The 24,178-nt window shown below is 36.6% G+C and overlaps 1 protein-coding gene across 4 annotated transcripts in view; it reads right to left on the reverse strand.

The window, feature by feature from the left end:
• ADK (adenosine kinase) overlaps positions 1 to 24,178 on the reverse strand; it is a 476,499-nt gene that overhangs the window by 230,846 nt on the left and 221,475 nt on the right. For all 4 annotated transcript variants that reach the window (XM_054728736.1, XM_008145357.3, XM_054728737.1 and 1 more), the window contains exons 5-6: positions 14,009 to 14,181; positions 9,398 to 9,506 (exon numbers count right to left, since the gene is read on the reverse strand). In XM_054728736.1, coding sequence (XP_054584711.1) covers positions 9,398 to 9,506; positions 14,009 to 14,181 — 282 coding nt within the window. The remainder of the gene's footprint in view (positions 1 to 9,397; positions 9,507 to 14,008; positions 14,182 to 24,178) is intronic.

Genomic DNA, 24,178 nt, shown 5'->3' on the forward strand with positions numbered 1-24,178 from the left:
CCAGGCAAATTAGAAATGAATACAAATAGAATTTCTATAATCACACTCTCATTTAAAGAAATTTTTAGCAACAAAGATTGTCACTGTAAAGGAAGAAGTAAGAACAATACTCATTTGTGTAACTAACTGAACACTAATAACATACGGATAATTTTTTAGAGTTAAAAATTGAATTCTAATGCTAATATTTAAGAAGAAACATAATTAACAGTCTTTCTCTTATATCTGTCTATATTATATCCGAGTTAAAGAAAGATGTCTTTCTCACATAGTTTTGGGCTTTACTTAATGGGGTGTCAAATTGGCACACAAAATTCTAAACCCATGCATGATCAAGACTTGTGTACAGTAAGTGTCAGGAATTATATACAAACATGAAATTCTCCAGATATATAGAAAAAATCATATATTTCTTCTCATTTTATTTTTTGAATTTATAAATGTAATAGTTAAGGTCACTTGCAAGGACTTTTTCATATGAAGGATTACCAATTCACAGGTAATCCTTAAATGAAGCAGTTCAGAACAGGATGGTCAAAAACTTGAGCAAAAAATACCAGGAAAAAGTCAAATGGTGATCAATGATTTGACCAATATAATGGGAATTCCAATACACAAGAGTTCAAAAATTGAATTTAGAACAGGGATAAAATGGAAAGTCAGAAGAAGTTCAACCATCCTACCTCTTCCTTATCTAATAATCTCAGAATATTATAAAGATTAAGAAATTCCAAAAATTGCTTTGAATTCCATCTAAATGTTTTATAAAGAACTGCAACATCTTGAATCAATTGTCATTCATAAAATAGCTTATATTTAAAAAATCCATCAGTTTCCTTACTCTGACAAAGTATCTATACTTTGGTATATATAAAAGGCTAAGTGAATGGCCGACCAGCTGAACGGCTGGTAAGTATGACGTGCACTGACCATCAGGGGGAAGATGCTCAACGCAGTAGCTGCCGAGCGACAGCAAATTTGCAGAGTGCCCTCTCCCACTCTGGGACCCCTCGGGGGATGTTGGAGAGCCGGTTTTAGCCTGATCCCTGGTGGCCAGGCCAAGGGACTCCACCTTCCGGAGGGACCCCACTCACTCCACAGACGCCCTTTGAGACACACCACCACCCCAGGTGTGGCCTGCTGGGAAGGGACCGCAGGAGGTTAGCTCCAGGGAGTGTCCAGCCCATCTCACCCAGTCTGTCCCGCTGTCCACCTTCTAATTAATTTCCTTTGAATGTGCAGGAATCTGTGCACCGGGCCACTAGTATTCATTATAATAGCACAACTTTAAAGGATGACATAGCAAGGGCTTTTTCTATGGTCTAATAAGGTTTAAGGCAATGAGGTTAATTAATTGTCCATCTACACTAATAAAAGAGTAAGATGCAAATTGACCGTATCTTCGCGATGCCCATCAACCAATCAGGAATGAGTAAACAAAGATGGGGCTTAATTTGCATACACAGGCGCCGATGCAGGCGTTCCGCACTGCCACAGCCGCTCCGGGCCTCTGGGCAGCATGGGAAGGTGGAAAGGCGGCTCCAGGCCAAAGCGAAGGCAATGCTGGCAGCCAGGGGAAGGAAGGCCCATTCTTGCACGAATCTTCGTGCATCGGGCATCTAGTATGTTAATAAGATTCCTTCAACTGAAAAAAAATTTGGGAGGGACGAAAGTAAATCTCAAATATATATAGTCATTGCTACCTTTCATTTCCTTTTATAGTATTCCAAATTTCTATTAGGCTAACATTGTAAGACAAATTCATTCACTTTCATTATAAGCCTTTAAAATATTTTCATAACAAAGGTAAAAATGCCAGATGACACATTATTTTTTAGCATAATCAAAAGAATCTTTTATAATTTCTAATAAAGTTTTATGTGGCATATATTTTTTCCTTTTTTAGATATATTTTGAGTAATTTCAGAGAGGAAGGGAGAGGGAGAGAGATAGAAACATCAATGATGAGACAGAATAATTGATTGGCTGCCTCTGGTACGCCCCCTACTGGGGTTTGAGCCTGAAACCTGGGCATGTGCCCTGACCAGGAAATCAAACTGTGACCTCCTGGTTCATAGGTAAATGCTCAACCACTGAGTCACACTGGCCAGGCGCATACCTTAATCCTCACCTGAGGATATGTTTATTGATTTTAGAGGGAGAGGGTGGTGGGGGGAGAGGGAAAGTGGGAGAGAGGGAGGAAGAAAGGGAAGGAAAGAGAAGGAGGGAGGGAGGGAGAAGGAGGGAGGAGGGAGAGAGAGAGAGAGAGAGAGAGAGAGAGAGAGAGAGAGAGAGAGAGAGAGAGAGACATCAGTTGCCTCCCATACCCCCCTGACTGAGATTGAGCCCACAGCCTAGGCATGCGTCCTGACCGGGAATCTAACCTGTAACCTTTTTGATGTACAGGATGATGCTCCAAAAAAGTGAGCAACCCAGCTGGGCTGTAAGCATATCTTTTTGTAAATATTGCGAAATGGTAAACAAATCCTAAAAAAATAGCAATTGTATATTTCATGATACAATTTGTTATTCAACATTTTACCTTTTTAACATGTAAAATTTCAAATATATGATTTCTTAGATTAGATTTCTTAGTTTACCATGTCACTTCATTTTAAGGACTAGTTATTGCTTTCAGATTACTGATAAAGATATTGTAACTGAGTCTAAGTAACAGTTCTAATAAAAATTATTATTCATGGTGTCAATAAGAATTTTAGTAGAAAACCCAACCAGAGCAAACAAAGAGATAGAAAACCCAAATAATTATTACTGATTACTACTTGTCTTTTATAAACAAACACTCCTTTTTTCCCAAGTATGAAATCTATTCCTTTCCTCTAAAGTTTTGTACTTCTCCAAATTATATTTCCTGCACCTGCCTATAATCCTACCTTTCTTGATCCCAGAGGCAAACATTAGTAACACGTGAAAACCATACCCTCACAAAAACTATATTCCCCAAAATGGTAAGATTCTAGTCTGAGGAGAGATAAAACCAAGATGGAGTTACAAAATAAATACAGACAGAGAAAAAGAAGATCTATAATAAACATGGGAACTGAAAAAAATATCACAGAAAGAAGGAAACAAGCATAGGTGCCAAAGGAAAATGCAAACTCCAAGTCCCATAGTCTCAGATAATTATTGACAAACTATAATTCACTATTCTTTCATTTATAGTCAAAAGAAAGCTGGGCTGGCTGTATTAATACCTGTGTTTCACACAGAGTACATTTTGGGACAAAATCTATTACCAGGAATAAATAAATGGTAATTGGCCAAACAATCAATCCTACATCTTTATGCACTTAATAACAGAGTTTCAAAATACAAGAAGTCTGAGAGAACTGTGAAAGGAATATACAAATTTCTAATGCATAGGAGGAATAAAATAAACAACACACTTTAAAGAAGAAAGCAAAGAGGAAGTAGAAAGTATTACAAGCAGAATGAAAATGAAATGTCAAAATTTGTGGGAGGCAGCCAAATCAATGCTTAGAGAAAAATTTATGTAGCACTAGAAATCTATAGTAAAAATGAAAAGTTTCAAATAAAGAAATTTTATTTTACTTTACCTATTTATTAAATTCATTGGGGTGACATTGGTTAATAAAATTATAAAGGTTTCAGGTGTGTAGTAATTAATTTTTCAGTGAATAAGGACACACATGCAGCTGACTTAGTTTATGCAAAATAAGTCACAAGGTACTGAAAGCTTTTGTTAAACCTATTTCTTAAATATCTGATTAATCCCCAAAGTTTAAAATTCTTCCTATAATAAGCCTAAACTTGCAAGCTAATTTGTGCTTTACAGTGTAGTTGAAACTTGTAAGGGAACTTTTTCTCATAAAAAAGAATTACTAGAAATAATGCATAGATTTCTATGCAAAATTCTACTATTGATATTATGTTATATCTTTTTCCACCCTTTTAGTTAAAACCTACTAATATGTTTAGTTTAGTATGTATTTATTTTTAACGTGTTTTACTATAATTTATTTGTGTGTTTGCGTGTCTTATAGGCAACATATTGTTGGATCATATTATTTTGTACAATGTAACAATGTCAACCTTTTAGTTGGGATGTCAGAATGACTGTCATTAATAAATCAACAAACAGCAAGTGTGTGGAGAAAAGGGAATCCTCATGCACTCTTTGTGGGAATGCAGATTGTGTAGCCACTGTGGAAAGCAGTATAGAGTTACCTCAAAAATTAAATATGGAACTGCTTTATGACCTAGCAATTACACTTCTTGAAATATATCCAAAGAAACCTAAAACACTAATTTGAAAGACTATATGTGCCCCTAAGTTCATTGCAGTTATTTATAATAGCCAAGATTTGGAAGCAGCCCAAGTGCCCATCAGTAGAAGAGTGGATAAAAAAGCTGTGGTACATTTACACAATGAAAACTACTCAGTGGTGAAAAAGGAGACCTTACCTTTTTCAATAAAATTCAGATAGCAATGGGTGGGGGAGACAAAGGAAGAGGAAGATTAAAAGAGGAGCAAATGAAATCCAAAATAAGCAGAAAAAAGGAATAATAAAGAAAAAAATCAACCTGGACTTAGATTTTCCATAAAACATGCTAGAAGAAAATAAAGCAATGTCTACAGAATACTTTGTTTCACAAAATATTACACCAAACATTTCATCTATATATAAAAAAGGCTAAGTGTCCATCCATCCGACCGGTAGCTATGATGCGCACTGACCACCAGGGGGCAGAAACTCAATGCAGGAGCTGCCATGATGTGCACTGGCCATTTAAAAATAAACAGCACCACAGACCTGGTGCCAACAAACCAGCACTCAGCTTCCCCCAAGTGGGACACAGGCCCTGCCACCACCCCAGAACAATACCCCATCAAATCGCAGCCAATGCTGCGAAGACCCCATGGCGCAAAATGTGGCCCAGAGCCAGCCCAGCTCGTAAACGGTCACTGTGGGCACTGGGTAATGATATCACGTAGCAACTCCCGGCTTCCTCTCCCTAGCAATGACTAGCCTCCTTGCAGTTTCTTCAGCCAGGAAACCGACTTGCTTTATAGCCAGGTGGAAACATTTTACACTTTAACCAAATGTCTGAAGCATTTTCCATGCCTCATCTCATTTGATCCTCACAGAAGTCCTGGAGTGGGTAAATAGGAGATTCAGTAGAATCCTATTTTCTTTTCATTAGCTGGAAAATGGAGATTTAGAAAGCTTAGAGACTTGACCCGACTGAAAAGAAGGAAGAAATGGTGGAACTTGAAAAGGACTTCAGGTTTTTTCACTGTGCAGAATATAGTCAAACACTGCTACAGTTAAATATTTTACCCTTGATCTATAATAATAATCTGCTTCATGTTGATATTTACTGCTGTGTTGCAGACAATTACCTGAAAGAGAAGTAGGGGTGCTTCACTGGGCTGGAAAAAGTTTAGCTAAATCAGAAAGCAGGTCTAATTAAGCAAGTTTATTCTATATCTATAAAAGGCTAAGTTGGCTCACGCATGCGCAATACATATAAAGCTCTCACTGGTGCCAATTGTACACGTATGTTTCGATCTGTCATTGTCAATCGTGACTTTGGTTGACATATCTATTATAGAGAAAGGGCAAATAGTGATATTAAAATATTTCTTCTAATTAATTTCCTTTCAATGTGCACGAATCCGTGCACCAGGACACTAGTTCATATATAAAAGCAACAAAAAGTAAATAAAAACTCAAGAATACAGGACCTCTGAGTCCTTCCTTGGGGAAAAACTGATGATGAAATGCAGCTAATTGAGGGTAATAAAAATAAACAATAAAGAAATGGGGGTAATTAGTTGGAAAGCATTTAACTCATTTAAATGTAGAATTGAGGCTGTAAGAATTATGGTTATAGAAAAGAATGCAAATGTTTAAAAACTGAAAATGCAAAGATAAAATTATAACTACTCCAAATTAAGAGGCAGGCTGAAACACAGTGCTAATTTTTTTGTTTGTTTAAGATTTTTATTGTTTCTTAGAAAGAGAAGAAGGGAGAGGGAGAGAAACATGAAACATCGAGGTGAGAATGAAACATCAATCAGCTACCTCCTGCATACCCCCTACCAGGGATTGAGCCCACTACCTGGGCATATGCCTTGACTGAGAATCAAACTGGCAACCTTTCAGTGCACAACTAACTAAGCCACACCAACCAGGGCTAATTTTCTTATTTTTCATAGCATATAAATTTGCCTTAACAAGGGTATATAAAGTTTAGAAAAATTAATGTCTCTAATTTCCTATATTATTCATAAAACTTTCCTAAGTATTATAGTCTCAGGGGGCTATTGTAAGAAATATTTGCTGGAAGAAAAGTAATACATATATGCCAATCTGCTGCTAAGGTGAAGAGAATCTTGAAATTTATATTTTAAAAAATGTAATCAGCTATTACATAACCAGTAATCCTTAATCACCAACTAAAAAGGAATTTGGTTTAAACATGAAAGAAACTGAGTTTACATGCCATAAATAGGGTAGTTGTTATAAAGATTTAAAAAAAAAAAGATGCCAACCCTTTATTTTAAACCAAAGGAGAATGCTGAATGAAGCATATTCCATTTCAGGTTTGTTTTTTTTTTAAATCAGGCAAGTTTTTGATGTGAACTCTGCATTTAAGCTTCACTACATCATGTGACAAAGAAAATGATTAAGGTTTTGAATTATCTTAGTGCTCACTACTAATTTTTGGAATACTGGGAAGAAGAATTGCTGAATATGTAGAACTGGTTTATCCTATATAATAAAACACTAATATGCAAATTGACCAAATGACGGAACAACCGGTTGCTATGATGCACGCTGACCACCAGGGGGAAGACGCTCAACGCAGGAGCTGCCCCCTGGTGGTGAGTGTGCTCCCACAAGGGGAGCGCCACTCAGCCAGAAGCTGGGCTCATGGCTGGCGAGCTCAGCTGCAGTGGCAAAGCCTCCCCCGTCTCCACTGCAGGTGGGCAGTAAGGAGTGAGGGGTCCTGGATTGCAAGGGCCCTGGAATGCAAGAGGGATGTCTGACTGCCGGCAAGCGGACATCCCCTGAGGGGTCTCAGACTGCGAGAAGGCGCAGGCCTGAATGAGAAACCCTCCCCTCCGAGTGCATGAATTTAGTGCACCGGGCCTCTAGTTTTATATAATGCAGACAGATGTCTTAACTTTGGAAACTTGTTGAATAGACATATTGAGTTGCTTCTTTAGATCAAGAACTTTTTGTAATTAAAGGGCTCCCAGAACTTCAACTTGTTAAAACCTCAGGAGTTTAAAATGATGATGTGAGAAGACTGCTGATTCAATGGAACCTGAAAATAGGAAGGAGTCCATCTGATTTGATTAAGTATAGCTACTAGTATACCTACTCTATCTAAAATTTCATTTTGAAAATATGCTAAGAAAAGACTAGACTGGATGCTCTGTGCTCAATGGGAATTAAAGATTTAAAAGAAGTGCTGAATGTCTACATGGAAATAACATTACATTTCAGAAGATATTTCACAAATTTTAATAAAAATTATACTCTTAGTTGTTAACAAATATTTGTTGAACGTCCACCAACAGTAACAGCATCATCCCAGGTATCCAATATGTGTCTACTATTTTCAGTAGTATTTTAAAAGACAAACTCTGAGAAATTTATAGATTTACCCGGCAATGTAAAAGAGCATTCTTTTTATGAAATTGTTGAAACAAATGCTAAAGGCTAACAGCTATCATCAGAGATATCAACCGGAATCCATTCTGATATTTGTTTCTGGCTAATATACTACAAATGTTTCAAGGATAATTCTATTTTCTTCTTTAACTTGTCCAAAACTAATCACTTCATACTTTATACAAAATAGCACTTGTATAAATAGTTAATACTCTTATAAAAATTCCATTCACCCAAAGTTGGCTAGATGCATTATAGTACATAATTGCTGAAACTATGAATTGTTTGCAAGTTGGGTCCATGCTGCTATAAAAATTCCCCATTCACTCAAACTTGGCTATATGGCTTACATGTGCATAACTGTTAAAACATGAGTTGTTTCCAAGTTAGTTCATGATCTGGGGTCCAATTACTATATATTTAAATAAAGACAATTGTAACTATCAGTTAAAAATACTTTTTCCATCATAAATATTGTCATATATCATAGTCAATATAAATAATATAACATAATTAATGTCAAAATTTAAATTATGTGCTCTTTGAAAATCACTTTCAAATGTAAGATGGTTTGAAATACTTAATAAATCTCCCTAAAAAGCTTCACTACAAAAATATGCTACCAAGACATTAACCACAACAAAAAAGAGAACATTTTGTAAAATAAAATGAAATAGAAGATGATCAAGAGAGAAAATTTTTTAGTTTTGAAATGTTTTTCTCATACACTGGCAGAAGAGGTAAAATGTCTTTCCTCTATATAATCCTCTCAATGTAAGCATTTATTTGACATTTATAAAGGGGTAGGGCTTGCTATACAGAGGAATCAATAACTATCTTGTAAAGCCTACAGCAGTGTACATAAACATGCTGTAGGAGACATTAACACTAGACTGAAAGAAATAATTATATTTTCAATAAGCACGTTCCTATTAGATAATCAATTTTTTACACGTGTTACCAGCAGTTTCACAGATCAGATAGTGAGTGGCAGAGGTTGTTATATCAAAATCATATATTATATGCTTATGAGGTACTTTTAATTTTTCAAAGGTATCTACTTATTTTTGGTCAGCCACATTTAACTCAGATTATATAAAAACAAGATGTTCATGGGTGATTAATTCAGGAGGATATTTATACCAGTCTTATCTTAGAAATAAATTCTTAACCAATTACTTTCATGTCAGAAGACTTAATAATTCAAATTACATGCTGCCCTTATTCCCAGATTCAAGAGATTTGTCACAATCAATGTTTCTGAAATATTAAATTAAAAGGTATCATGGTAATTACTATGGAATAAATAGCAATTAGGATTTTTTAGGTAAATAAGCTCAAACTGTTTGCAGTGAATATTTAGAATACTAATATTTCCCCATACAATGCATGCATTATTCAGAAGTAGCCTAAAAATATAAAATGTAAATTCACAGAATTACCTCAAAAGACCTTAAGAAACAGATTTTACAGGAATTTGATACTTGGTTAAGAAATATCTATGTATAATGTATCCCAAAAGAGGTAGACTTGAAGGTAAATAATACAAATTATGTTACCATAGAATAATCATATTACTATTCTGCATGTTTAATAGTGAACATATGCTTTGAGATGGGTAATTTGCAGCATAAGCAAAAGACAATTATTTAAAAGTTTACATCAGCTAACAACTATAATTTATAGTGTAAACATATACCAGAAATTTGAATTAGATAAGTACTTACTGCTATATAATAAACTCTTGCCTTTTCTACTAACATCCAATTTTTCTCCATATCAAGATGTTTTTCTTTTTTATAACAATTGGCAGCAGCAAGATTAGCTACAAGGGACCTAAAACAATAAAAAGCAAGTAAGTATTTTTGCCCCAGATATATTGTTTATTCTTTTTATTGCAAACTTGTCATAGACTTCTATACAGTTAATTAACAATATTTTTCTGCAAATTTAATTTTATATTTTAATTCTTCAAAACTGCTGTATATTGATTTTAATAAATGTAAATAAAATTAATTTTGTTTTGAGAACTCTTGAGACTTCTGTTTTGCCTGTGAGATAAACAGAGATATTAATCCTTTTTCTAAATACCACCTGGTATTTTGAGAAACTGGCATTTAAGTTTCTTTTTGATATTTAAATGCTAAGATTATCTACTTTCTACATTTTAATAGTTCAAAATGCAGTTAGGAAATAAAGCTATAATGCCATTATGCATAAAAATATTCAAATAAAAACTTCTATATATTTCTTCTTTAACGTAATGCTTTAAAAGCCAAGTATGGGATTAATTTTACAAGATACATATAAAGACTATGTTTACTATGTGAAATTAATTTGCCAAGCATTAAATGTTAAGGACTGGAATAAATTTAAATTAGTTTCTACAGTTGAAACCTCCCTGCCCTGGTCCAGTTTTGCAGTAGAAAAATCTAAGCAAGATACTACATTTAAAATCTTGCTACAAGTGCCTCATAGAGCTTTTAATTATTGCTCAACAAACGTAATAATTATTTACATTACATATCTATACTAATAAATACTAATAAAAGGGTAATATGCTAATTAGACTGGGTTGACTGGACATCTTCTGGATGTACGACTTCCTTCCGGACAAAGCCACGGTGGCAGGGGCCGAGGCAGAGGCGGTTAGGGGCGATCAGGCTGGCAGGGGAACAAGCAGTTAGGGGTGAGATCGGCTAGCAAGGGGGAGCAAGCAGTTAGTGGCGTGATTAGGTGGTTCAGGGAAGCAAGCAGTTAGGGGTGAGATCACGCCAGTGCGGGGAAGCAAGCAGTTAGGGGGTGATCAGGCTGGCAGGGGAGAGCATTTAGGGGGTGATCAGGTCGGCAGGGGAGGGCAGTTGGGGGCGATCAGGCTAGCAGGCAGAGGTGGTTAGGGGCAATCAGGCAGGCAGGCGAGTGGTTAGGAGCCAGCAGTCCTGGATTGTGAGAGGGATGTCCAACTGCCGGTTTACGCTTGATCCCAGGGGGACATCCCCCGAGGGGTCCTGGATTGGAGAGGGTGCAGGCTGGACTGAGAGACCTCCCCCCACCCCCAATGCACGAATTTTGTGCACCAGACCTTTAGTGAATAAAAATATTTTTTCTCCTCAGAATTTAGAAAATAATTGATCAGCTGCTTCCTGCAAGTCCCTACTGGGGATAGAGCCCAAAACCAGGGCATGTGCCCTGACAGGGAATCAAACTGTGACCTCCTGGTTCATAGGTTGATGCTCAACCAATGAGCCACACCAGCCCAGCAGTTTTCCAGTTTTGTAATCAATAGTAGTTACAGTACAAAAATCCTCACAAATAAAATATCTTCTCATTACTTAAGACTGTGGTAATATGATTGGTTCCTCTTGTTAAGGAAAAAGTAAATCAATTCTCTTCCAAAACATATTTCTGTTCATATGCCATTGACTTCTGTTTATGTTCAATTAGATGAAATGAAAATAAGAGTAATATGCATCAATATATTTATAAGCAAATAACTATATTACAAAATCAGAATAATTAGTCCTGATTTATACAGAATATTTAAGTAATAATGACTTTAGTAAAGTTTTGACAAAAATGGTTACTAAATAAAAGCAAACACTTGTGGTATCAGTTACTAAACTCTATTTTGATAATAAAACTACTCTTTGTTAGGAAACTACACAGTTTCTCAAAAAAAAAAAAAAAAATACAGGTATTCTTACTATCCAAATGTGTTTGGTTCAGCATTTGGAGAGTAAGAACCTGGATTAAGAAAAATATTGCATTATCTAAACCAGGGGTCCTCAAACTTATTAAACAGGGGGCCAGTTCACTGCCCCTCAGACCGTTGGAGGCCCCGACTATAGTTTAAAATAAACTATGAACAAATTCCTATGTACACTGCACATATCTTATTTTGAAGTAAAAAAACAAAACGGCAAAAACACCCGCATGTGGCCCGCGGGCCATAGGTTGAGGACGCCTGATCTAAACTCTTTGATTCCTGAGTTTTGGATAGTGGTACTAAGAGTTACCACCCCTATCTAAAACAATTTATCCAAATATGTTAGGTTCCACAATTTGGATAATGAATTAGATAGGCAGGGTTTCCCTCAGTTTCAAATTTCCAAAATTATTTGCACAATACTGAGCATCATAACCATAATATTCCTATATAATAAAGAAGTAATATGCAAATTGACTGTCACTCCAACACAGAAGATGGCCGCCCCCATGTGGTCACAAGATGGCCAGCAGGAGAGGGCAGTTGTGGGTGATCAGGCCAGCAGGGGAGGGCAGTTGGGAGGGACCAGGACTGCAAGGGACGGCAGTTGGGGGCGACCAGGACTGCAGGGGAGGACAGTTGGGGGGGACCCAGGCCTGCAGGGGAGGGCAGTTGGGGGGACCAGGCCTGCAGGAGAGGGCAGTTGGGGGAGACCAGGCCTGCAGGGGAGGGCAGTTAGGGGTGACCAGGCCTGCAGGGGAGGGCAGTAGAAGGCAACCAGGTCAGCACAGGAGGGCAGTTGTGGGGGGGGCGGGGGTGACCAGGCCTGCAGGGGAGGGCAGTTGGTGGGGAACAGGCTGGCAGGGGAGGACAGTTAGGGGTTACTGGGCCTGCAGGGGAAGGCAGTTGGGGGAAACAGGCTGGCAGGGGAGGACAGTTAGGGGTGACCGGGCCTGCAGGGGAGGACAGTTAGGGATTACCAGGCCGGCAGGGGAGGGCAGTTAGGGGCAATCGGGCCGGCAGGGGAGCAGTTAGGCGTTGATCAGGCTGGCAGCGGAGTGGTTAGGGGGTGATCAGGCTGGCTGGCGGAAGCGGTTAGAGGCAATCAGGCAGGCAGGCAGGCGAGTGGTTGGGAGTGGTTGGGAGCCAGCAGTCCTGGATTGTGAGAGGGATATCCCTCGAGGGGTCCCTGATTGGAGAGGGTTAAGGCTGGGCTGAGGGACACAACCCCCATGCACGAATTTCATGCACCGGGCCTCTAGTTAGTATATAAATTAAGCTGTTAACATCTGGAAAACCTAATATTATCATACTGCTCTTTAGCATACAAAAATAATTTATCAATTTTTCTCTAGCTTGAGTGGAATCAGAGGCAAAACTTGACCCATTTCTGTCTAATGGGAAAACTTTGCACCTGCATATTAATGTTGGTTTTAGAAAAACTAAAAAGAGGAAAGGTTTAAGTAAGTATATTTCAAATATGTTTGAACAATAGTGGTTTATTTATAACTTAAAATCATAACTTTTTTATACATAAAAAATAAAGTTGTAAGAAACGTTTGGAAGATTTTGGCACTCTATTTTTGAAAGTTTTATTTTAGTTATTTAATGATTACTGCCAAAATAGTGTCAGATTCTTAACATATATTTTCTGGAGGTCAAAGAGTGAGCAAAAATAAAAGGAACTAAGAAAGGGGAATTGAACAAGTGAAAGAGAGAGAAGAGAAGAAATAAAGGAAGAAAAAGAGGCAAATAAAAAAGGTGGGAAAGGCAGGGAGACAAGAAATGGAAGAGAGCAGACTAAATACTTCTAGCTATAAGGCGCATAAAACATCCAATGAATCACTATTTAAAAAAAGATCAGCTTTGGTGATTCTAAGAATATAACAGTTAGAAAAGTTATTTTATTTTTCACTTGAAAAGGAGAAAAAAAGCCCATGCAGATGAGTAATATGGTAACAATACTGTTAGCAATGTATGAATGTACTGAAAGAAAACCTCCATGTAGTTGCAAAAGGCACAAATACAACCAATGCATGGGAGGCCCTGAAGGATATATTCAAAGTTCACTTAAAGAAGAATTTTTAATAAGTAAAATTGTATAGAAATGCAATGGGTTGTTTCTTGAGTGGTACATTACCCATGACTAAAGTTGTTTAATATGGATGAATGACTATTTGCCAAAAATGCTTTAGATGACCTAATTCATATGAGACTGGATATAACATAGTATTGTATATGTTAAAAATACATATGAATGTGTACATGTATGTAGTCCAATATTCCAAACTCAGGATATGGTGAAAAGAACATTTCTTTCTAATCCCAGTTTAGCAAAAAGCTAGCTATAAAACATTGAATAAAATGTTTTCCTTCTCTGATCCTAATTATAAGAAGTAGATACTAGATTAGATAATCTCAAAAATTTATTTCCACTATACCACATGAAGACAACAGCAGGTTCAACAAGGGCAATTTTTTAAAAAAAGAAAAAATGATATAAGAAAGAGTTTATTAAACATTAAAAGCAATTATAAATGTGAGATCTAAATTCCAAAATTAGATTGGAATTCAGACTTTATCAGTATTGAAATAGCCAATTAGTATAAGCTTCCCTGGGAATTACACTGACCTGTTGCCACCAGTGATGCATGCAGCACAAGTTCCTGTTGGCTGCTCATTCTGCTCATAGTAATGAGCATCCACATGCGCTTCGGCAGCTTTTCTCTTCAGGATCTCCCCAAATTTATCTATCCCAATGCATCCAAAAAATGTTGCTGCTTTGTGTGGCTTCTGAATCATCCACTGAAAAATAGGAACATAAATAATTTTAATGTGTCAGAAAATGGTACACCATAATTCAGTATTCTGTTGTAGATAGTGGCATAAAAGAGATACTTTATTAGAAACTGTGGCTGTTATGAATGGAATTTCAATCCTGTACTACCATTTATGATAACAAATTTGATATAACAATCACAAAAAATCTTGTTATACTACTTTTGGGGAGAGAAATAGAGCACAGTGGTTAAGAACTCAGAATCTAAAGTCATAAAGACCTTAGGGCAATGCTGGCTTGATACAGAAAAATAATAGCGATTCCCAATAGAAGTAGTATAGCAATATCATTAGAAGCCCAGCATCTATATTGAGACAGTCTGGATTCAAATCTTGCTTCTGCCACTTACTAGCTGTATGGGTAAAAATGTCACTTAGGCATTTCTATGCCTCATTTTCCTCATCTGTAAATTTAAAAAATATATATAAATACATCTCATAAGGTTGTTGAGAATTAAATACTTTAAAACAGACATACGAAAAGTACAAATATAGCAGCCAAGAATATGTCTTGTTCTACACATTACTTTTGTTTATGTAGAAAGTCTAAATACTCTGGCTATTTTTGATATCAGCATATTTAGGACACTGACAAAATGTGAAACCTTTACTCTTGATCAGTGATTTCTATTCAAAAGTTAGTCAATTTAAAATAAGAGTTTAGTAAGCCAAAGCAGACACACAAAAGTAGTAGAAGCCATGCTCATGGCTTCAAATCACTTAATAACCTAGCTGAGAAAGCAAGGATGTTATCAAGAAAGTTGAAAGATTAAAAAACCTTTTCTGAAAGTTTATAAATTAACTAGAGGCCCGGTGCACAAAATTCGTGCATGGGACGGGGGAAGAGGGTCCCCTCAGCCCAGCATGCAACCTCTCCAATTCGGGACCCCTTGGGGGATGTCCGACTGCCTGTTTAGGCCCGATGCCTGGCCTAAACAGGCAGTCAGATATCCCCCTCACAATCCTGGACCAATGGTTCCTAACCGCTCCCCTACCTGCCTGCCTGATCACCCCTAACTGCCCCCACCCGCCAGCCTGATCACCCTTAACCACCTCTGCCTGCCGACCTGATCGCCCCTCACTGCCCCCTTGCTGGCCTGGTCGCCTCTAACTGCCCCCCTGCCGGCCTGATCACCCCTAACTGCCTCTGCCTGCCGGCCTGATCACCTCCAACTGCCCCCCCCCCGCCCCCGCAGCTGGCCTGGTTGCCCCCAACTGAACCCCTGCTGGCCTGGTTGCCCCACGCAGCCTGCTGCTCGGTCGTTTGGTTGCCCCTCACTAACCCCCCTACCGGCCTGGTCGCCCCATACAGCCTGTTTGGTCGTCCGTTTGGTTGCGATGGTCGCTTAGGCTTTTATATAGACAGATCTGCTAATAGTTCTGTTAAAATTTTAGTACATCTCTAACATTACCTCCAACACAATGTGTTACCAACACCTAAGCAATCTGTTTTCAACCATTCTGATATCCAATCAATAACACTGAATGCATGTCTACTAGAGGAAAATGACAGTGACTATCACAAAGACACAACTACATTTTCAAATTCTCCAGGAAAGAGATGCAATCTTGTTCAAAGCCTCTCATTATGTTCCTTCTTTTAGCCAAAATAAATTGCCCAGGCTCTCTTTGTTTAGGTATGCATAGTACATCCTTAAATATCCATCTTTAACTTCTACCCTATCCCTGAGGGAGTAAGAAGGTCCAGAATCACTCTTGTGTTGTGTATACTTAAAAAACAAAACTAAAAGGAAATAACTATAGAATTTTCAGACCCTGGTCAGGGCAGGACTATGATTCTGACAGAAAACAAGGTGAGCCCTGACATCATGCAGGCTCTCTGCCAGGAGGCAATTTCCAGACTATGGTGCAGGGAGGAAGAAACCAAACGGAGCCTGGCATTCTCACTGAAATGAGGGAACAGAAATAAAGTGTTTAAGGAGAGCCTGAAGAGTAGAAACTGAAAAAGAGTCCCAGAGAGGAATGAGCTGAAATTCATATAAAGTAGCTCTCGCGGCTTTGGCAGGACACCAATCTGTGCATGTTTAAGGAAATCATAAGAATATACATAAATTCTCTAGGATTAAAAAGTGACTTTATCAAAGTCTCAGGATTCAAGATCACTGTACACAAATCTAATGTAATTCTATATACTATCAATGAATAGTTGAAAATTAAAATTAGGAAAACAATGTCATTTACAATAGCATCAAAAATGAAACATAATGGGACCAATTTAAAAAAAACCATGTGTAAGACCTATACATAGAACACTACAAAAAAAAAAAAAACCTAAAAAAATTTTTTAAAAAAACCCCACCCACCACCAACTATATAAAGTGATACTATGTGCGTGAATTAGAAAACTCAATCTTCTTAAGATAGCAATTCTCCCCAAATTTATTCATAGATTCACTGCAACACTAATCAAAATCTCAATAGGATTTCTGAAGATACCAAAAAGCTGATTCTATAATCAACAGTAAAAGAAAAAGGAACTAGAATAGCTAAAGGTTAGGAAGTGTGTCAGTGTTCTGGAAACCAATATTGATAAATCCCAATTTCTTCAAATATAATGTTGATAATACAACCTATGATCTTAGGAGCATGTTTTAAGAATTAGAAATAGATTAACAAGAAATGTACTTTAGATCATTAAATGATACCTATTATTATAGTTGGGTCACTTTTATCCAGAGAATGAAAGTGCTCTCATTATACTGTAAGTAACTACACCTAACTAATGAATAAGAAAACGACAGCTATAATTGATGACTTTAAATAAATACATGAATATAGTTGAATTCAATTTTAAAAGCAATAGTAAAGGCAGAATACCATCAGGAAACACTCAGGAGGGAAATTAAATATAAGCGAAGGGAGATCAGAAAAGGCATCCAGAGATGGGTGACTTTATCAACTAGTCTCTGAAGGATGGGTGTAACTTTCAAAAATGGCTGTGAACTGGAAGTAGAGGCACAGCACAGAGCACATGCCTCCTTTCCTGTCGGGAATTTTATCATGGTGTTCCTAAGGTAAAATAAATTCTATTAGTTCCAAACAACCTAGTATTTATTTCCTAATAATTGAGAGCCTATTGCGCACTGTAAAATTTTCAAAACTTGGAATCAGACTCGTCAGCACCACTCTCATTTGCTGCGTCACAATGATTTTTGTATAGTACTTGTTTTGTTGTTGTTTTAATCACAGAAACTACCCAAACCCCAGTTTTCCAAAGTATCTGTTACCACCAAAAGGAAAGTAGCAGTGCAATGTTAAAACAGAAATATCTGGAGTTAGTGGTTCAAATGTTGAACCTAATAGATGTCACCTGTTTCCCTAGAAATTTTGAAATGACCTCAGACTCAATGCGGATTTGCTCAAGTACCCAAGGGGTCTTAAGCACACAGTTGAGGAATAAAAGAGTATAATGTTAACCAAAAACAATGAAAGGAAAAATAAAGGACTATTAGGAGTATAATGACAGAGCACAATGTGGGAGGGAACAGACTAATGTGAAAAGTAGATCTAGGCCAGATCATTAAATGCCACTTTAAGAAGTTAGGCAGCATTCTGTATGTAGAAGGGCACAAATGAGGGTTTTGAGTAAAGGAGTCAGATGATGAGAGATGAGGCCTCATTAAGAAAGCAGGAAGAGGCCTGGCTGGTTTGCCTCAGTGGACAGAGCATCAGCCTGCAGACTAAAGGGTCCAGGGTTCAATTCCAGACAAGGGCACATGCCTGAGTTGCAGGCTCGTTTCCCAGTAGGGGGCATGCAGGAGGCAGCCAATCAATGATTCTCTCTCATCATCGTTTCTATCTCTCCCTTGCCCTTCCTCTCTGAAATCAATAAGAATATATTGGAAGGAAGGAAGGAAGGAAGGAAGGAAGGAAGGAAGGAAGGAAGAGGGAGGGAGGGAGGGAGGGAGGGAGGGAGGGAGGGAGGGAGGGAGGGAGGAAGGGAGGGAGGGAGGGAGGAGATTTATAGCTGAAATTAAATGGAGGCTAAATAAATATCATATTAAGCTTCACATCAAGAGTCTTTAACCACATATGGAAAGACTTCTAATAATATTAACTTCACCTTCCAGATGAATTTCCTCTTTGTCACCTACATGCAATATATAGAACAATATAATTGGCAATGATGCTCAAGAGACAGTCACTTCTAAAGCAATGCTATATACTTTAATTCAATTCATAATAGAATGCTGAAGAATGGTACCTAGATACTAAAATAATAGCAAGATAAGCCAAACGTAAGAAATTTTATATCAGAAAACCAATGAGGCGTTTCAGAAAAACTAGAGCACAACTAAAAGAGATTAAATGTCAAAACTGGGTAATAACAGCAACAAACAGATTGCAAAGGGTGGTGAGGAAATCGTTAAGTGAAGTAGTTGGATAGGAAAATAGCATCTATCACAGAGCTTAAAGGATTGGTTCTTTCAGAGGATTGCTGTGCTCCCAAGTGAGACAGGGTGAAACACAAAGATTTTTATAAATATTATTAAGAATCCATTCTCCCTCAATAACTAGTATGCTATGCTCCTTTCCTGCCAAAACTGCTCCATTTCCCCTGTTGGCAAACATACTATTAATAAAAATTGGTTCCCACGATTCCTACTATTATACCAACAATGGTTCTTTTGTTATTTTTATTGTTAAATACCTGTTCACATCTAGTTTTCAGAAGAGATTTTGGAAAACTTTGGTCTAGTAGGGGGGGGAAAAAAGATAAAACTTCAGACTAGGACACATATAGTTCATCTAGTCCTGTGATGGTAAATCACATACTCTATTAAAGATTATATTTCTTGTAGAATTATTGTAAGAATTGAATAAGATAATGTATGCAAAGTGTCTGTTAAAGAGTACGGATGATGATGATGATATCAGGGCACTAAAATATAAAGTACGTTGTAGTCTAACTTCATTAAACTCATTGAATAAATATTTTCTGATCATCTACCATTTGTTGAACATTATTGTAGTAAAAAATAAATAGAGCAGTATTTCTCTACCTCTTTTGTAGGCTTCTTTTCTTCTCCTGACCCCTTAGTGTTCTATATGCCTGGATCCAAGGATTACCTGCTCTTCTCACCCTACACAATTTTTCTGGATCTGATCTAATCTACTCCCAGGGTATGTGATATATATATCAGCACATGAGAGTAGCACATATGTTAGACTTTGGGGAGTGGCCAAAGAAATTTCCTAAGGAATATATGTGAAACTGTGGCCATGCTGAAACTTGTAGAAATTAAGGGACCTGGTAGATCTTGTGTGAGATAGTTAATTTTCAGAGGAAAAAGGATGACAAAGAGGCTCAGAAGCAAAAATGAGGCTATCGGAATTAAGAGAACTGAAAGTAAATTCAGTATTCCAAACAGGATTTTGGTACCTTATAAACGCAATGAATGAAGATGAATAAGAAAAGTGTCAAAATGCTATAATCTCTTCCTTAAATCTGTATTCTAAAAATATAGTATTTTTTAAAACATACAATAAATGCTTACTGAATATATTTCACTTGGAGATATTAATAATATAACCACTGACCCAAGTTAAAGGTTTAGTATAGAACCTGGCATAAAGTTGGCACAGAATATATTTTAACTATTGTTATAATTACCACTAATGCAATTATTATGTGGGTATCAAAAACACTATTTTATTGTTATTTCTAAGGCAAACTGTTAAATATTTAGAATACTAAGGAGTTTGAATTTTATCTTCTAAGAAGATTTGTAGCCTGCCTGAGACCCATGGGCCACGATCAGGTCAAGGCATGTGTGGGCGGAAGCAGGGTAATCCATGAATTCCCTGGAACTATAAAGAAACTCTGATGTACTTTTCCGAGGAGAGGATTCATAGATTTCACCAGATTCCTAAAGGGACTAAGGCACCCACACCGAAGGGGGAAAGGTCTATATAGGGAGAACATGAATATAGCCAGGGAGGAAGCCTTTTTCCTTTTAAGCAGAAGATTAACAGGTTATATAGGATTGCACCAAATTAACCAATAAAACCATTTAAACCAAAAGTATTTATCTAAATTAAAAAATGCTGTGTAAGTTACGTTTTTAAAATGCAACAACTTATATTATCTGAAATTGTTATGCAATTAGTTTCTTAGCTATCTACAATAAGTAGCCTAGATATATTTCCAAAGGTCTCCAAAACTAGGTGATAAAAATTAGCATAGCACCCAAATATGCTTTAGGTTTTTATTCAATCCAACTTTCACCAGAAGCCATTAAGCAACATGATTTCTATCAAAAATGGATAGTATACATTCTTCTACTATGCTCTCCCAAGATTTAAAAAAATCATGCCTACTTTAACTTTTAGTTTCTTGCTATGCACACACAAAAAAAGTCTTTCTTTTAGGCTGGAATACAACGAGTTTTCTTAAGGAGAAATATGATCTTATTTTTTAAAGAAAACCACCTTCTAGAAAATGTTTTTAGAAATAGAGTTCAATATATACCATTTTCACATTATTTGAAATAGTTAAATTGCCTTACATAGTGAAATGCTGTAATATAGAAATACACTAATGGGGATCAGGGCACACTATTCCAAATTATAGCACAATGGCCAAAAAATAATAATAATAATAATAATAACTGAGGAAATGCAGAAGCAGAAAGGTATTCTGACCTCCCCCTTCCTTCTCCCTTGAAGCAGCTCATAAAATCCTTGTGTGGGAAGTGCCCCCTATACCTAGAGGAAGAGAATATCTTCATCCCACAGACAAAGGGACATGAGAAGAATCCTAACAAAAGTTCACCCAGGTTTACTCTCCGTGCCTCATACTCTGACCTATCATGTTCCTACAAGACTTCCCACGCTTCATCAAACCTAGCATAAAAATACTCAAGTCAAACTGTTTCTTTGAGTCTGCATTTCTTTATGAAGGCTCCTGTGTTGCATAAAACTTACATTAAATAAATGTGTATGCTTTGTCAGTTTAATTTTCAGACCCAACCAGAGATCTTAAGAGGGTCGAGGAATACTTGTCTTTCCTACAACCTCAAGCAACTTCAACTTAAAGGAGATGGTAGCAATGGCTGCTCTTTTTTAGAGGACATATTATTAATCCATATATTTATCACAATTTCAAAATCACTTCTAAAATTATTTTATCATTTTTGCATTATATTCCACACATTTCCCCTTGACAACTTGAGAAAAAAATTGTGCTAAAACTAAATATAAATAAAAGGTTCAGTGAAGTAACACTATAATTAGCTGAAGATGAGTTAGAAACGACAATATAATTAGGAGCTAAATTAGCAAGTACTTACTATAATTTGGACATTATGCTAGTCCTTTACTTACTATGTTATTCCAGTTAATCTGAACCACCAAACACGAGATAAATACTCACTACTCCAATTTCACAGGTGAGCAAAGTAAGTCAGTGGCAGAGCTCAATTCTGTATGGTTTTATAAAGTAAATTCTCAATCATTATGCCAGATAGGAGGAAAGGAAGGGAAGTAAAGAAAATCATATTGGAAGGAGTATCATCAAATATCAGACATACAGCCAGCTTGGAAAAGAATAACTGTGTGGTCATGTATAAGTAACTTCGTTTCTCTAGCTATCATTGCCCTTAATTGTAAAAGTCAAAAAATTATGACGATTTTCTAAGAGATCCATCAGTTTAAGCCATAAAAAAACCCAGAATATAAAATAAGAAAATAATCACCATATAAGTTATTGTGGCCAAATAAAACTGGGACAGAGAGGCGAAGATAGTAAGAAAGTGGGTCTTCAGAAGTAAGACTGTCACTCAGATGCATTTGCCCAGAAATTCTACAAAATCTACAAAGAAGCATGCCAATTAAATACAAAAGAACAAGAGAAAAAAAATCCTTCTCCTTTACTGTTTTTAGCGTATGTGTTATAAAAAGCAAAATCCCTTAAAGGCAGTAAACATCTGCCCATAGACACATATTAGAAACAGCATCAAAAATATAAGGCAAAGGTCAAGTCAAAGTTTATTGACAATGATAAACTATGACAGCGTCTATTAAATTAGCCCTTCCTTCAAGGTGTGTGTGATCAAAGCAGCAAAGATATTTTCACTCAGTCACATAACAAGCTATTTGTTGAGATTGAAACATCTGGTCAATATCTCCTAACACTGCAATTTCATGCACAGTTAGCATTAGGGCACATTTCTTCTCCTCTTCTTACAGGGTCCATAAGGGTGGCACATATGGCTGATCATTTCATTGAAAAAAGGATTCAATTCAAGGCATTACATACAATCGTCTGTGCTTTATGATGTTTTAAGTCTACCTGCCATCATTTTCCATCATCATTGCTCACTGCTGTACTTTTCTACTATAAAAGCCTGCAAATATGACAGAGCACTTAAAGCTTAACAGCCTTCCTCCACTGGAGTTAGAAAGCATTTAGGGCAAAGGAATCTATAAAATGGCAGGTCGTTTTCTATTGTCAAAAACTCCCAATATATTAAACTATTTACCATTTTATTTACCATTTAAGCAAAGATCTAGAACAGATTAGAAAAGTAATGTTTACTGTCAAATCAAACACTTAACTTTCTATATGACAGATCTATGAAAGCATATTCTTTTGGTATAATTTTAGTTAAAATAAATGACTTGAAAAATATATAATAGAAACATTTAAAAATTAATTTTAACAGAGGTTTTCAGAATTCTTTTAATTTGACAAAGAACAATTTTATACTATGAGAATAATAGGGATGTTACAAAATATTATCATCTGATGAAAAATTTCCACTTAAAATCCATGCATCAGTTGTCATGGTAACAGGACCCTTTCTTAAACACTTACTGTGGTAAACCTTAACTCACAACATAGATTTCTCTTTCCCCCCCTTTCTTCCTTTAGGGTAATAGCTTTAAGGGAAAAACAGAGTGTGGGTAGGGGACATCTTTAAAGCTACTTTTTCACATTTCTTTGACACATTTCCATGACAGGTGATATAACTATATGAATATAGGTTATCTTCTAAAAATAAGAATTTACCCAGATGTTAATAGCTGAATGAATTTCAATGAGGAAATATTCTTCTGGTGATAAAGAATCACTTATGGCCATCTTACAATAAGCAATATGCAATGAGTGATTAAGGAAGGAGAATATAAAAATAGTAAGATTTAACTGAAATCTAAGTAAGATGTAATGTCCAGCTCTGCTACTCTAGCAGATAATGTAAATATATTTTTGTCATTAATTTATTTTTGTTCATTAGTTTTTGTCAAGTCAATCCAATATAAATGTATTTAATGAATAGTTCTATGGACCAGAAATCATGCTAGCACTGAAACACAGTCTTGAACAAGTCACCCACGGTCTCTATCTAATGGAGATTCCACACACAAAAAATGCAAAGCAAACAAAACAGAAACATGAAACAGAGAAATAAAATAATTGTAAGAAGTATAATGAAGAAAAAAACAAATGGCTGAGGACAATGGGGAGTGAAGAGGGGCAAGGACACAGTCTACTTTGAATAGGCCTAAGGATATTTAACAGACAAAAATATGCAAATGAGCTAATCATGCAAAGCAGGAGCTTGGGGCTGGAGAAAAAAAGAAAGAAGAGCCAAGTACAAAGATTCTGAGAGGGTTGGCATATTTATAAAATGTGAAAATCAGTGTGGCTAGAGCATGGTGAGAAAGATGGAGAGTAAATTTGGAAAAATATGCTGGTCCCAGATTATGCATACCTTGTTGGCTATGATAAGCAGAATAACTTTTATTCACGGTGCAATAGGATGCCACTGAAGGGTTTTAAACAAGAAAGTGAAATTATTGAATTTAAATAAGGATCACTTTTGTTACTGTACAGAAAGGTATGTTTATACTGTATATTAAAGAAGCAATAAGGAGATATGTTGGGAAAGTATTATTCACCCCACACACATCCAGTCCTTAAAAAAAGCTATTAGCTCTG

This window comes from Eptesicus fuscus, chromosome 17 (assembly GCF_027574615.1).
Source record: "Eptesicus fuscus isolate TK198812 chromosome 17, DD_ASM_mEF_20220401, whole genome shotgun sequence".
Lineage (NCBI taxonomy): Eukaryota > Metazoa > Chordata > Mammalia > Chiroptera > Vespertilionidae > Eptesicus > Eptesicus fuscus.